Source organism: Mercenaria mercenaria, chromosome 3, assembly GCF_021730395.1.
Source record: "Mercenaria mercenaria strain notata chromosome 3, MADL_Memer_1, whole genome shotgun sequence".
Taxonomy (NCBI): Eukaryota; Metazoa; Mollusca; class Bivalvia; order Venerida; family Veneridae; genus Mercenaria; species Mercenaria mercenaria.
Window position 1 is genome coordinate 81,446,613 of NC_069363.1, and position 15,530 is coordinate 81,462,142.

The 15,530-nt window shown below is 36.5% G+C and overlaps 2 protein-coding genes across 6 annotated transcripts in view; one reads left to right on the forward strand and one right to left on the reverse strand.

Annotated features, from left to right (window-relative positions):
* Positions 1-4,147: 4,147 nt before the first annotated feature.
* LOC128555744 (uncharacterized) lies at positions 4,148-7,587 on the reverse strand. 2 transcript variants are annotated; one of them, XM_053539059.1, is made up of 2 exons: positions 7,396-7,587; positions 4,148-7,118 (listed from the first exon to the last, which is right to left on the reverse strand). In XM_053539059.1, exon 2 carries the CDS (start codon positions 7,109-7,111, stop codon positions 4,694-4,696), a length of 2,418 nt encoding a protein of 805 aa, XP_053395034.1. In that variant the 5' UTR covers positions 7,112-7,118; positions 7,396-7,587; the 3' UTR covers positions 4,148-4,693. The 2 variants fall into 2 exon arrangements, with proteins under 2 accessions (XP_053395034.1, XP_053395033.1); XM_053539058.1 differs by having other exon boundaries at positions 4,148-7,121.
* A 6,683-nt stretch (positions 7,588-14,270) lies between these two features.
* The window catches only part of LOC128555745 (afadin- and alpha-actinin-binding protein B-like), a 47,872-nt gene continuing 46,612 nt past the window's right edge, over positions 14,271-15,530 (forward strand). For all 4 annotated transcript variants that reach the window (XR_008370314.1, XM_053539060.1, XM_053539065.1 and 1 more), the window contains exon 1: positions 14,271-14,418. The gene's annotated coding sequence lies outside the window, so the exon portion shown is untranslated. The remainder of the gene's footprint in view (positions 14,419-15,530) is intronic.

Genomic DNA, 15,530 nt, shown 5'->3' on the forward strand with positions numbered 1-15,530 from the left:
TATTTTTATCGGGTTGAAACTTTACACATGTCTTCATGGTCATTAGGCACTATACAAAGCCAATTTTCATATTCTGACATGAATTTCAACAAAATTACCCCCTTTTAAAATTGGAAATTGTAACGATAAGTTTTTGTGTCTCTGCATGGAATATATTTTTATCATGTCCCTTTATGGCCGTCACTGCTTGATTGGAACGTGTAGTCAAACTTTATATAAGGCAGACATTTTTAAAATTAAAGTGTATGTAGTGATCCACGCAGACACATCAATTTTGATAAACAGAAGATCTACTTTGTGTCATAGGTGAAACAATGCAGATCTACTGTACTTGTTTCCTCTGGAAGGCATGTCTCAAGACTTTATATTTTTGCAAAATAGTTGTCACATTTGCAGCTGTATGGATCTGTACACGGGAGTCCAAAACTATTGCATTTACACCTACCACAACATTCTGTTTTACATGCACATTTGGTCAGTTCTTTACAGCTATTAGCAACTGGTGGATTGTTGTCCAGTGTATCTGCCAAAGGTCACCATGTTTCTCCCATCCCCATTCAGCAGGATTCTCTACTTCCATTTGGCAAAACAGTGCAACCAGTTTGGTATGCAGCACGCTTTGTGTGTTCGGCAATGACTGCTGGAGTTGATGGAATAACATCATATGACCTCTGTTTTGGGGCAAACATGTCCAGTCTGACGCAATAAGGATGACAAACTTTTCAAGAACCATCTTGCCCTCATACGTCATCACTGTCCGATATACTCCTAGGTTCTCAAAGACAGCTGTCACTTCCCGGCAAATATTCCAAGTTCTACAGCCTTTTTACCCTTTCCCCAGAAACCTAACACTACTGATTGACATGGCCGATTAATTGAATGACGTCATGTATGGGAATCCAATTCAAATTCGTTCCCTGTTTGAAGGCTACCCACAGCTGTTCAAGGCTAAGCCCTTCCAGCTCAGAAAATACATAAAAAGCGATGACAACAAAAACGAAATGAGGTCATGGCGCTAGACGAAGGGTTACTAGCAGCGGGAAAATCTCACCCAATTGGGGTAGTTTCTTGGGGGATAATGATAACTAGACTGATCTTTTTTTTATTTTTCGGCCGACAGACATGTTGACATGCACACACAAATAACTGTAATTTTGACCAGAGAGGAAAAGACTGTATGCAATCAGGAAAATCAGTCTTGAAGGTCTGACGCCATGCAGTCATGAGGAACTCGATATACGGATGTTTATGCATGCATGCTGTTGTGGAGGGTCATAAACAGCTTGCCAGTAAAGCTACAGACACCGCTATTCATGGCTATTCATGTATTTTCTCAGCTGAAAGATCTTGGCCTTCGATAGCCTTCGGACAGGGAACAAATTTGAGATGGATTTCCATAAATGATGTCATTCAATCAATTGGCTATGAGAAAGCAAAAGGTATTGCTTTCTTTCATGCGTTTACAGGTTTTGATGTTTCCGGGGAAAGGTAAAAAGACTGTTTGACAAAGTTTTTTAACTTGGAATGTTTGTTCGGAAGTGACAGATGTCTTTAAGAACTTTGCTGTATATCGGTCAGAGATGAGGACAAGGGAGTTCGTGAAAAGCTTGTCATCTTTATGTAAGACAGGTCAAGTTTTATAGCAGATATTTATCGCGTCAGACTGGACATGTTTGCCCGAAAACAGACGTCATATGATGCTCTTGGCCCGACACAAGCAGCCCTTGCCAAACACACAAAGCGTGTTGCATACCAAGCTGGTTGTATATGGGGACAGGCATTGTTTGCCAAATGGAAGTCGAAAATCTTGCTGAATGATTTATACAGCTGCAAATGTGACAACTATTTGGCCAAAATATAGTCTTCAGACATGCCTTCCAGGGGAAACAAGTACAGTAGATCTGCATTGTTTCACCTATGACACAAAGCAGATCTTCTGTTTACGAAAATTGATGTGTCTGCGTGGATTGCTATATACACTTTAATTTTAATTTTTTCTGCGTTTAACTTATATAAAGCTGGACCAAAAGTTCCAATCAAGCAGTGACGGCCATAAAGGGACATAATTGAATAACAATCCATGTAGAGACACAAAAACTTAACGTTACAATTTCTAATTTTAAAAGGGGGATAATTTTGTTAACATTCATGTCAGAGTTATGGAACTTGGCTTAGTACAGTGCCTAATTGCCATGCAGGCGTGTGTGAAGTTTCAACCCAATAAACCTAATAGTTTTTGAGAAAAATACTTAATAAGACAACCTAATGTTAACACTTCTAAGTTAAAAAGGGAGATAATTTTGTTAAAATCTAAGTCAGAGTTATGGACCTTGGCCTGGTACAGCGCCTAATGACCACAAAGGCATGTGTGAAGTTTCAATTCAATAAACAGAGTAGTTTCTGAGTTAAGGACTTGACATACAAACTTAACGTTGACGCCGCCGCTGCCGTCGTCATCATCGTCCCGCCGAAAAAGCTACGCCTTAGTCCGCCATCAGTTCCTAAAGTCTCAGGCGAGACAAAACCTGTCCTTTAACGCTCTAAATATGTTATTTGACTATCACATTAAAACTGATTCAACTAGGAACGTCAGTATTAATGACAAATTAGTCCTTTCACATAAAACGGCGGCCATCTTGAAAACAAAACGCCATTTTGGATTTTGAAACCAGTCTTTTGTGTCTCAAAAATAGGTTTTGCACACTCAAAACATCTTAAAAGGTATCTTTTCCTCAAAATTGACAAAATATAACTCGGTTTAGGTCTGTTTAAGTCAAAAATCAACTTCCTGTGGCGAAAAAATTAGCCGCCATATTGAATTTTCAAGTGGCTAACGGGCTTTTTGAGAGAAGGAGGCTCAGACGAGTATACATGCCAAATTTCATGCTTGCATCTCCAAATGCAGTATTTTCCCGAATATATGACTTAATGAGTCTGCCAAGCTACTATGTTTGTTTTATTTATAATTTGCAAGAAAGCTTCAAGCTCATCTGAACCACTCTCGGGTCCACTTCCTGGAAAAATCAGTACTGGTATCATATGAGAGGTCGTGGTCATGCCCCTTCCCCCCCCCCCCCCCCCCCCCCCCCCCCCGCATTTGGGCATTACCAAGGGGAGCGGTGGTCTAGTAGTTAAGATGTCAGCCGCTAAATCCAGGAGTAGTGGGTTCGAGCTAGAAGGCGTGGTATCTTTTCCCTATATCTAAATAACTAAATAGTGAACTTGTTACAAACTGCTTTCAAAATATATATGAAAAATTCTCAACCTGTTTGAATTGCAATATGCTGCAGGAAAATGAAAGTAAACTAAACCCCCAGATGCACAATCTCACATCCTGAAAATCCTGCTTGTAGATCATAATGACATAACTTTCTGCGATACGAGCGACACAAACTTCTTAAGCTCTTATGCATAGTTTTGACAAAATTAAGGTCCATTACTCTGGTCTTGCTGAGAAATCCTAAACAAAACCTCAGCATACTAGAGAAACAAATCTTTGTTTCATGAATTAAAGTCAAACACGTAGATATATGAGACACAAATTTGACGGACAGGCGCGCAAGAGCATATTACGTACATTATCCTAAAATGGTAGGAGAGGGGCAAGAAAATTTGAGTCCATTGTTACAATATTGAATACATAACTTTTATCCCTGGATATACTCGATATACTCCAAAACAATAAATAAATAAATGTTCTATATCAGAATAACATTAGCTGATCTATTTTAAAAAGTCAACATGACTGCAATCATTATGCCTCGAATTCTGTCATTTTGGTTAAGGTCCACACGTACAGAAAAATTGGGTGAAGTATAAACTGGGTGAAGTATAGAGTTTTACACATTTGTATAGACTAAAAAATTACATGGTCTTACCCACGGACATACTTCTTGAACCAAGACAACTTTCAAAATCGGGTAAATATTGCATTGGATTACTTTTGTTTTCTAAACCTACAATACTTCGACAATAGTTACAGGCATTCTGTACAGATACAATTAAGAATGGAAAATCTAACAAAATGTAACAATGAAAATGTACTGTAGTTCTAATGGTAATTACCCCGGTTTCTGTCATCTACCTTCTTACATATATCTTCATTACATTATCATATCATAAACAAATAAAAGAAAAAAACGGAGAAACCAGTATCAATCAGCATATGTACAAATTTGATTAGTTTAATGTGCACTAGTCTTTTTCAACATAACAATAAATATTAACGAAAACGTATTCTGAAAAATACTCAGAACTTCTTGCTTTCATGATATGTGAAGGTCAAAGCGTTTTCAAAGCATTTTATAGATTAAACTACATATGTATTACTGACAACAATTACTTTAAAAAGGCAGCCATTTTACTTATATTTAACTTGAACTGTATCGATGGCTGAATTGTCAATATACCATGAATAAAAAAGATTATGAGTTTACTGTTTGCCAATTTTTAATTATATCAAACTACAATTTAGGAACTTATATAATCTGATATTAAACGTTTTGTGTCTGCTTTTCAAATAGCTGTCTACTCTTATTTTCCTTTCAAATTGACCACTCCAGAGGAATAAACAATTATTCTACTGAAGAATACACTGAAAAGTATAATCTTTCCCTTGTCTAAAATGGAGATACAAAATACATAAATAAATAAAGATACATAATTATGAAAGTATATGTCTTGTCTTCGACAATCACTTGCAGGTAAAGCAAGTTTGGATATCATCGCATGAAATGGTATTGGTGTCAAAATGATACATACAAGACGAACTATTAAGGAATGTCCTCTGACAGAAGCGTGAATACGTGTTGGCTTCAGTGAAACAAGTATAAACTCCTACGTCTTCAAAGTGAGAGAATGTAAATAATCCCTTCTTTGACCAAGTCCTCAAAATCAGCACCAACCAAGACATGCACACGAAAAATCCATAGATCACGGACAAAATTATATTCAATATCTCTCGTGTTATAGCTAGTAATGCTTTTATTTTCTCGCTAGAAAGAATGTGAGCTATCAAAAGGATCATCGCAGATATTTCAAGGAAGTCCTTTACACCGATATATCTGAATTCCTCCAGAACAAAACAATTAAAAAGTAAGATACACAAACAAAAAGCAAATGGTGCATTTTCCATAACGAATGCTTGAACAAGTATTAGCAGGATATACAAAATGTTTCCTAACTTTAAAGATAGTGATAGAATACATAGCTTAACTGCTTGTAGTGCGTCTTTAAAGCTTCTTGGCGTTTCTTCAGTGGCCACGGTTTCTGTGATTGTATGAGTTTTTCTTTTTGTAAAAGAACTTGTGAAGAAAGTGCGTTCCTTTGTAACTGTACCGCAGCATAATTCAGGAAACGTTGAGGGAAAAAATTTCCTCAATTTAGGATTTATTCTTAAATCATTTGGATCTCTAAGAAATATCTCCGTCGTGTTTTCATTGTTTGTTCTTTTTGTCAATATTTCATTTGAATGTGGTCGCGGAATTGTTTCTAATATTTCCTCAGATGCTGCAACTTCACTGTCTTTTCCCTTCTCTTTGTCATAAAAGTGCGTTTTGCGGTTTTGGTTAAAGTTTTGTTGTAAACTGGATTTTGAAATTGTTGAAGATGTTTCTCCCTTTTCCATCCGTTCATGGCAACAGGTATTTACTCGGTTCTTTTCGTCACTATCAGCTTTTGTTATGTTCCAAACGTTGTCAGTAGCATCCGTTGTGTTAATGCAACTGCACTTCTCAATATAGACATCTAGCAACATGGACTTCCAACCATACTGTTTTATATAAGGTATAATGATGTAACATATCTCGTACCAAAGCATCATTAACACGTTGGATGCTTTGAAATACCCTATTGTAATATTAACCAAATCATTATGATTTACTGCGTGAGTTTTCTTGATACTCAGTCGTTCCATTGCTTCGTAAGTCTTTAGCGAATTCGCAATAGAACATAGGTTTGGAAATCTCCTTTGCATAGCGTCTTTGTTGTAGTATTTTCTGATGCAGACTGAAACAATACCAGCCATATTTTCTGTCACATAACTGATTGTCTGAACAAGGTCATGACTCACTGAACTTTCAATCATTTTTCCTGCAAGTAAGTTTCTATCTGGTATCATATAATTTGGTAAATGTTTTCTCTTGATACCTCTTTGTAAGAATAATAATGCATCCAGCAATCTATCAAACAGGCATTCTTCTCTACATTCTAAGGCTGGATGTTGCTCTGACAACCAAAAAGCCACATTCTTCATTAAATATGACGTAATAGCTGGACAGATAGGCGCCAAAATGTGTTTTGCGATCAATCTCAGCAGTACCAAGAGTTTTATCTGTGTTTCATTTAGTGAATGCACAAGGTGAATCTCTGCCGGTGTAAAACTTATTCGCCATTGAAGATCTCTATCCTCACTGTTAATCTGACCAACCGGGACTACATAGGCAGGTAATACAGCTACAGTGCACTGGACTTCCTTTGATGGCCACTCAAACTCCCGGTCCCTATTTAACCACTCATCTAGATGTTTGCTACAATGTGCCGGAAATGCACGGACAAAATCTATTTCGAAAGAGCCAAACACCTCTTTTGGAATCGAAGGACCTTTTCGTTCCGTATACTGTGTATTAGAAGCTACATATCCCATCTTTTGAAAATAAATGTCTTCATTCTTTCTTACAAACTTATCGCTGGACAAATAACGTCTGCTATAAACAAGTCCATATTCAATACTTGTATAATATACAGGATTATACTCATGGTCAGGTTTTATGCGCAGAAATGCGTAACCGGGTGGTGTATTTTGATATTCAAGATTAAACACCACTCGTTTCTCTGCAATAGCATTATCTGTGTATTCTTTGCAAACAATTCCATGATTTATTTGCATAATATCTGTATCAGAATTACCAAGCGCCAGTCCTTCACGCCTGCTGCCAACAATAACTTTCTCTATATGATCAGCATCCAGAATTTTTCTAGTGGCAGCCGACAGTGCAGTTGACCGCTTATCGTACATCTCAATCCGCTGTTGAAATCTTTCTTTGCTAAATCCCACATGGTCCAGTTGTGCGTGCAAGAATAGAGACAGGGACGCTGTGTCGGTGGTTTTCATTGTTCGTCTGCTGCAGAAAACAAAATAGGATTTAGATGATTCATTTTAAGATGTAACGTTATTTATGACTTTTCAACACCTAATTGGAGTACCTGCAAGGCCTAAATTGCTTCACAATGAATCTTAAATAAATCAGTACAAACTAATACGTCAAGATAGTCTTTTTTGTTCATCAGACTAACCCCTGTCATCCGGGAAGAGGTGTGGCGATCGTGATAATGTAACTACTAAAAACGAAAAAAAGCAAAGGCAGATAATCTCTACTTAAACTTTAAATGATTTACCTGTTTCAGAAACTACAACAATGTGCTTAATTTTAACTGTATCCGTATGTTTCCATTTCCGCTGCACAGTTTGTTTATTTAATAGCCTATATATAGCTGTAAGATTTTTTATTATAATGAATAAGTAGAAGTAAACAGGTAAAACAGGTAAAACAAATTAGCGACCGCATCTAAATATCCGATGAAATTTCCATTTCTATTCGATTTGTTTACTAGAGCATGAATTATATGTTTTACGCACACATCATTTATTGATCTATCTCGGGCGTAGAGAGATCATAATTTTAATACGTTCTAGAAAGTATGACATTGTACAAACATTCGGTGTACTTTGATTTGCTATTGATATAAAACTGATAAATGTTATTCACTTGTTTGAGACCTACACAACAATATATTGTCAGAAATAAATTGATATAATTATGCGAAACTTTAAACTACTTTCGTTTTCAGTGACGGCAAATAACACAGAAATCGTCCTGAAACCGGTGACACTATGCTCGCAAATCCGTTACCAAGGCTCATCCGAAACCATTTCTTTGTGTGACCGACATCCTTAAGTGCGGACTTAGCTACGAAACATATAGATATATTTCTATATCAAAAAGGGGCAAGCAAAACATTTGAGCCGTGCCATGAGAAAACCAACATAGTGGCTTTGCGACAAGCATGGATCCAGACCAGCCTGCGCATCCGCGCAGTCTGGTCAGGATCCATGCTGTTCGCTAACAGTTTCTCTAATTGCAATAGACTTTGAAAGCGAACAGCATGGATCCTGACCGGTCTGGATCCATGCTGGTCGCAAAGCCACTATGTTGGTTTTCTCATGGCGCGGCTCATTTTATTAACGATTCTTTATATAAATCGCCGGTCCATAGTGTGTGCTATATGACCGGTCTATATTTAAAACATATTTTCTGGACATATACAGTGCAACCTCTGTAGAGCAACACCCTTTTGGAGATCACTGACTGTTATGTAGAGGTTGTTCTGGAGAGGTAAATTTGATGTAATATTTCAGCTTAGGGATATTGTGATGATGTTGTTATGAGAGGTTTTTGCTTAAGAGAGGGCTGCTCTGGAGAGGTTGTACTGTATGTCAAAATTTTATAAATAAAACTTTGAAAATATATTTTTATAATGACTTATTGAATTGATTACCGATACTTCGGACGTGGGCAAATATTATTGCCTATTTACCGTATGACTGGTGTTAATTAAATGACTTATCTATAACTTATAGTGAAAGTACGACTCAAGTTTATTTCAGGACCATGTACTGTATTCAAATGTGCTGACAGTACTATAGAAACTGTTCATAAGTATACTTACCTAATAATTATTTTACACAAATATCTTGATTTTAATATTACAGCCAAGTGCAAACCCTACTTTGTTTAGGTCTACTCAATGCTAAATGTAAGCTTGCGGGCGGTTTTACTTGACTGTGTGACACTGTTGTTTGGCCAGTAAATTCTTACGGGGCATCAGTCTGGGCCATAGAATTTAATTCTGGATGAATCTGTAGAAAAGTTATATCAATATTTTATCGGAGTTTGCAAATGCAGCTATTACAGGGGAGCCGCTCATAATGAAAATATGTTGCTAATTGTTGGACCCGTTTGACTAACAGGCCATTCTATGTTAAATAACGAATTGCACTTTCGGCTTAATGTCAAATCGTGATATTACGAAAACTGGTTCTTTTATATTAGAAAATATTTGTGTGATAATGATTTATCTGAGTTTTGTAACATTGAAAGTCCTATATGTAACGTTTGTTAAACAGAACGCATGACTAGCTGTACTGAGTAATGGATAAGTAAATACAAATGTAGCAGACTGATTCACATCGGTGAATATTGAGACAAGTCACTCTGGTCGAGGACTAAACAAACTAACATTTTGCAACTGAAAGCTATTAAAAATGCGCTTACCTAGTTTATATGAGGAGTACCTCCATTAAGAATAGAAATGGATAAATTTGAAAACCAAAGGGTAGAAGGTCGCAAATGTCCATTTGTTGACTCAGTAGGAAATATTAGATTGTACAACGTGTAGAGATTTCACAGTAATGCTTTTTAGGAAAGCTTCTTCATTTTAAAAAGAATTCTGAATGTTATCGAGGTTGGTTAATTAAGATTGTTTTTCGCTCATGCTTCTTTAGTACGACTTTGTGCCAAACCCCGTTTTAATAGATTTCAATGACGACTTTTTGGTTAATGCGTATAATGCCTTACTAAATTTCATCTCTGACCATGAAACGTTGCTTAAACGCTTGGAAAAGGACTTCGGGATCATTGGCAAACCACTACAGTGGATGACTTCTTATCTGAATGACCGCTACCAAACAGTCTCAGTAAATGGCGAACTATCTACTCCAGTCCATATGAAATACAGTGTACCACAAGGATCTGTCCTAGGACCGGAAAACTACATCATGTACACAAAATCCGTTAGTTCAATCTGCAGATGCCATGGACTGAATCATCACTTTTATGCCGATGACTTACAACTATACTTATCGTTTAAGCCAAAAAGTATTTCCCACCAACACGAAGTCCTATTTCGGATTGAAATCTGTCTCTACGACATAGTTTCTTAGATGCATCAGAACATGCAGAAGCTCAATACTGACAAAACTGATGTCATTTTGCTTCACACAAATCACACAAAAATACCCGAAGATATCTGCGTGAAAGTAGGACCCTCTCAAATTAATGTGTGAAGAATGTCGGTGCTAGAATGGATTCAAACATGGTCATGACACAGCACGTCAACACTCTCTGTAGAGCTAGTTACGCACAACTTCGGCAAATTGGCCACGTCAGGCAGTACATCACAGCTGATGCTACAAAGTCTCTTGTGAATTCTCTGGTTACATCGAAAGCAGACGACTGTAACTCGCTGCTGTATGGAATTTCCAAAGACTCACTGCAAAAACTTCAATGTGAACAGAACACAGCGGTCCGCATCATAACCAGGACTCCCAAGATACGATCACATCACGCCAGTCTTGAAGGTGTTGCATTGGCTTTCGGTTCAGCACCGCATTGTGTTCAAAATCTTGACACTTACATACAAAACCATAATGTATCTCCTAAGTACATTGTCGATATGCAGAACATGTACAAGCCTCGTAGAGACTTAAGGTCGGCAAATGGTCCAGTGTCTTTGGTTGTACCGAGGAGTCGAACAGTAAAGTATGGTGACAGAAGTTTCAAGCATGCAGCTCCAAAGCTTTGGAATGCCCTCCCAGCAAGCATCAGAGATTCAAGCTCACTGTCCGCATTTAAAAAATCTTTGAAAACGCATCTCTTTCACATATGTTATAGATAAATAACAAAATCTGAAATACTGTTGAAAATGGCGTTAAACCAAATCACATTCACATACTAGTACGTTATCAATAAATAACAAAATCTGAAATACTGTTGAAAACGGCGTTAAACCAAAAACCATATAAGGTTTGTTTCGTGTTGAGAAAGGGATTGGAAAGGGATCTCGTAATGTAATATAACGTTGAACATAATTTATGGATGATCTTGTTTTTAATTACTATTCATTTTAATCTGTTACCAATATATTTTCTTGTATGTAGGTGCATGTATGTGTTCTTTATGTTTTTGTAAAGCACTTTTGAACGTACATATTTTGTATGAAAAGAGTGCTATATAAGTTAGGTATAATAATAATAATAATAACCTGTCTGTTTATATCTATTACGAGAAACAGCTGCTAATTTGTTCATCATCGGTTAAACCTAACATTTACACCTAACATTTAACAATAAATCAGCACCTGTTTCTCGGATTCACTATGTAAATACCTAATGTATTGAACTTGATATGATTCTTACAGACACAGATAAACGCAATTTAAGTCTCTTATAACTCTTATACTGAATGGTCAAATACAATTGCTTGTGATACCGGTAGTTTGAAGTTTAATCCAAGTTAATGAATTGTCTTAAACATACCTAAAAATAAGGAAAAACTAAAGTATAACTTATATTACCAAAATACCTATCACTTGACATATCTGATGACCTCTCCTGGAATAAACATATAAATAGAATAACATCTAACTCTAACTAAACTCTTGGTTTTCTTCGCAGGAACATCATCAGCAAAAATGAGAAGATCGAGCAACTAGCCTATAAGACTCTTGTAAGACCGCAACTGGAATACTCTTCATCTGTCTGGTCCCCAGTATAACATTGATAAACTTGAAATAGTCAAACGTAGAGCTGTCCGCTTGGTTTGGTTAAAAATAAAAATTATAATTCATATGAGGACAATGTAACCTCGAGTCTGTGAGAAACGAACTTGAGTGGCAGATCTCGAAGGACAGACGAACTGAAGCAAGACCTATTATTTTTCACAAAATTGTTAACCATCTAGTTGAAGTCCCTCTGCCGTCATCATACCTTGAACGCTCCATGAGAATGACGCGCCATATGCATCCCCTCTGCCAATTATTTCGAGTTTTCTTCTTAAGTTGTTCGGTGGAACACATTACCTACTTTCTTGTAAGTGTTGAAACGGTCTCCGGATTCAAACCAGGACTGGCTAAATTAATGTTTACACCACAATTTTAATATTTGCTCTTATCTTGTTTTAACCCTACTAACGTCTTCCTTTCTGCACAAAAGTTTATGTGTGTATTTATTTTGCGGTTGAGGGGATAAAAGTTTAAGATGTTAGGATTTTGCATCTTTTAGCTCACCTGAGCCAAAGGCTCAAGGTGAGCTTTTGTGACCGCTTGATGTCCGTCGTGCGTCGTCCATCGTACGTCTGTCAACAATCTCTTGTCTGGACGATAATGGTTTCATTTTATGATTTGATTTTAACCAAACTTGCACACAATTTGGTTCTTTCTTGAACCTACCCTATCCCAACATGGGTTCCAGAGTTACAGCCCCTTTAAATTCAAAAATTGGTCATTTTTAGGTCTTGCACAATAGTGGGCTCATTTATGATTTGATTTTAACCATACGCATAATAGTGGGCTCATTTATGATTTGATTTTAACCATACGCATACTTGCACACAAATTGTACCACCATAGGATCTCGGTTCCTTTCTAGAACCAGCCATGTCCCACGATGGTTTCTTGAGAAACGGCCTCTGAAAGGGCCTGACAATGGCTATTTTGGTCTTGTCTGCACAATAGCAGGTTCATTTATGATTGGATTTTAACCAAACATGCACATAAGTATATAACCATAAGATCTCGGTTCTTTCATTGAACCAGCCATATTCCGCGATGGGTTCCAGAGTAAGGGCCCTTGAAAGTCCCAGAGCTTAGATATTTAGTATGTAGTATGCTCTGTAGTATGCTCTTGTGGTTCTATATCAAGATGGTTCAAATCATGACCATGTGTCAATATATGCCAGGCCCAGGGGAGGGGTGGGGCTTTTTTAACATTGACTGATATAAGAAAAATCTTCTCGTCCAGAACCGTAAGGCCAGGACCTTAGACATTTGTTATTTAGTATTGTCTAGTGGTCAACTTTAAGTTTTGTTCAAATAATGACCCTGGGGTCAAAATTGACTGCGTCTCGGGGTCAACAGGTTTTTGCATTGTATCATATAGAGGAAAACTTTAAAACAAAAATCTTTTCTCAAACAACATGGCCAGAGCTTAGATATTTATTATGTGGCATGCTCTAGTAGTTCCCTGCCAAGATTGTTCAAATCATGTCCATTGGGGCAATATAGGTCGAGCCTGGGTGGTCAGTTGTTTTACATAGACTTATTTGTTTTTGAAGCATTTACAAAGAAATTTGGACCACAAGTATAATGTTTGATACAAAGTTCAATACACATCTTGTGTCTTTTTAAGGTACAGCATAGAATTTGGATCAAGTGTATAACTTTTGATACAAATTTCAATACTCATCTTTGATAATCTTGACCACGGCCTGCTGACATACTTCCTTTTTTTAAGCTACAACAAAGAAATTTGGACCACCTTGTATTTTTGACAGATTTCAGTTGTTATCTTGAATAATCTTTACCTTGACCTAGTCAACTAGTTTTTGTTTTTGGAGCTTTAGCAAAAGAAATTTGTTCAAGCGAGCAATTAAACTCCGGTGAGCAATATAGGGCCGTCATGGCCTTCTTGTTTATCACAACTGTTAGGTAGCACCAGGCGGACTGAGTAACCGTCTTTTACTTTCTCTAACCCCCACGTATGGTCGTAATGTATCAATATTGAACGTTTGTCATGATGATGAATATTAATTTTTATGCTATCAATCAAAATATCAGTATTAATACTGTACCTTAAAATTTTAATACAGCTAGTATCTGTAATATATAATTTTATCATCAAGTAGCCGGATTTCTAGATCCGGAGTCTAGAGGTCTAGCGTTTGCCTTAACAAACATGACATAATTAATACATTTGAAAGGGCTTCATATATCGATCTCTATGTATTTTTTATTTATCTTCATTAATCTGATCACCTTTTACATACCAGATTCGATTTTCGTGCATGAACAGTTTCCTGCAAAATGTCTTAAGAAAAACATCCGACATCATTATTCTCTTTAAGAATCGTTAAAATTCACCTATTCAATGTTTTTGTTTTTTGTTTGTTTGTTGTTTGTTTGTGTGTTTTTTTTTTGGTGGGCGGGAGTGGGGTCTGTTGGCTTTTTTGTTTCGTGTTTTACCTGTTATTGGTGGTGAAGGCCTGCTTTAATGGAATTTGACCATGCATGTAGCTAACCGATAAATGGTACGGCTTATGACAGAGCTTGTACATGTCTCCCGCAAAATGCGTAACTAATGCTGTAGAAACTAGGATTTATTTGATTTTACACAGTTATAAATCTTATAAGTACAAATGTGTGTATGTCATTTGAATGAATCTATGTTTTTATTTTAATTACAGATTTCTTAGGGATATTTGATATATATGATTATTTTTCCTTTTAAAGCTTTATTACGAAACTACGGATTGCGAGAGTTTCCAATGACGCTTCTTCGGAGGGAATTTCTGAAAAATCTGTGAGGTAAAAATAAGTTTTCGAAAATTATACAATGTATACGTTAATTTGCAGATAAAAGAAGTCTAAATTTCCAAAGAAGGTATCATTCAGTAGCCCTGTATTTCATGCTGTCTGCTCTTAACTTCACTTTTGTTGTGTCTTGCGAATCCAAGGCAAGGGAGATAATAGACTGAATTAGATTGATAGACTATATATTTACATGTTCATTTTACCTTCAACAGTCATTATCGAGCCAACTTCTGATTTACTTCTGTCTGTCACTCTGTGTGTGTTTGTCTGTCACAAATCTTGTTTAGTCCAAATAATTAGACATGAAAAAGTTGTCATTTGACATTCAATATTCCGGCGGCACGAAATACCCAAATCTACCCAAATCTTACCCAAATCTATCCAGATCTTTCCCAAATCTACCCAAATCTTGATAGGAATGATCAAATCTTCGTAGTTTATGAATATTTATAATATATTTCAACATAAATATGTCATTTTGATGTATTATAACGATAATTAACTAGAAAATTCGGCGTTGAATTGAAATCGCTCAATATTTGTAAATATCACAGTCAAGTATTCTTACATAGGTGCTGTACGTAAGAATAATTGACTGTGATATTTACAAATTTCCCCATTTGGAGATCTCTATGAATCTCTTTATTTCATTTACTTCAAAACTATGGGAAAAAATGAAAAGAAAATATATCTTTATCATGATTGATGAATTATATTAACGTTTTACAATCATTGTTTTGGATGATAAGCCGGACGAGAGGCAACATTCATTTTCAGGAGTTCAGGATTTAAATTTTCTGTAATTCAAGTCGTGAAACGTGATATTCTAAGTTATTTTAATACAAAACATACCATATATTGATGAACTTTGTGCGGTTACGTCGAATAAAAATGGCGGCATCCATCACGTTTTCGGTTGCAGCGCCTACGAGTTTAATCAAAAAAGGTGTTTTTGAATGAAGAGCAGTATTATTCTAAGGCCAAGAAATGGACAGGAAATATTAGTTTCCGCTTTTGTTTACATGGACCCCAAAAGAGTCTGGAGTAGCCCTTCCGCAGACACAATATCCGTCATGGAATGCACGTGATTCTTTCCCGCCAAAATG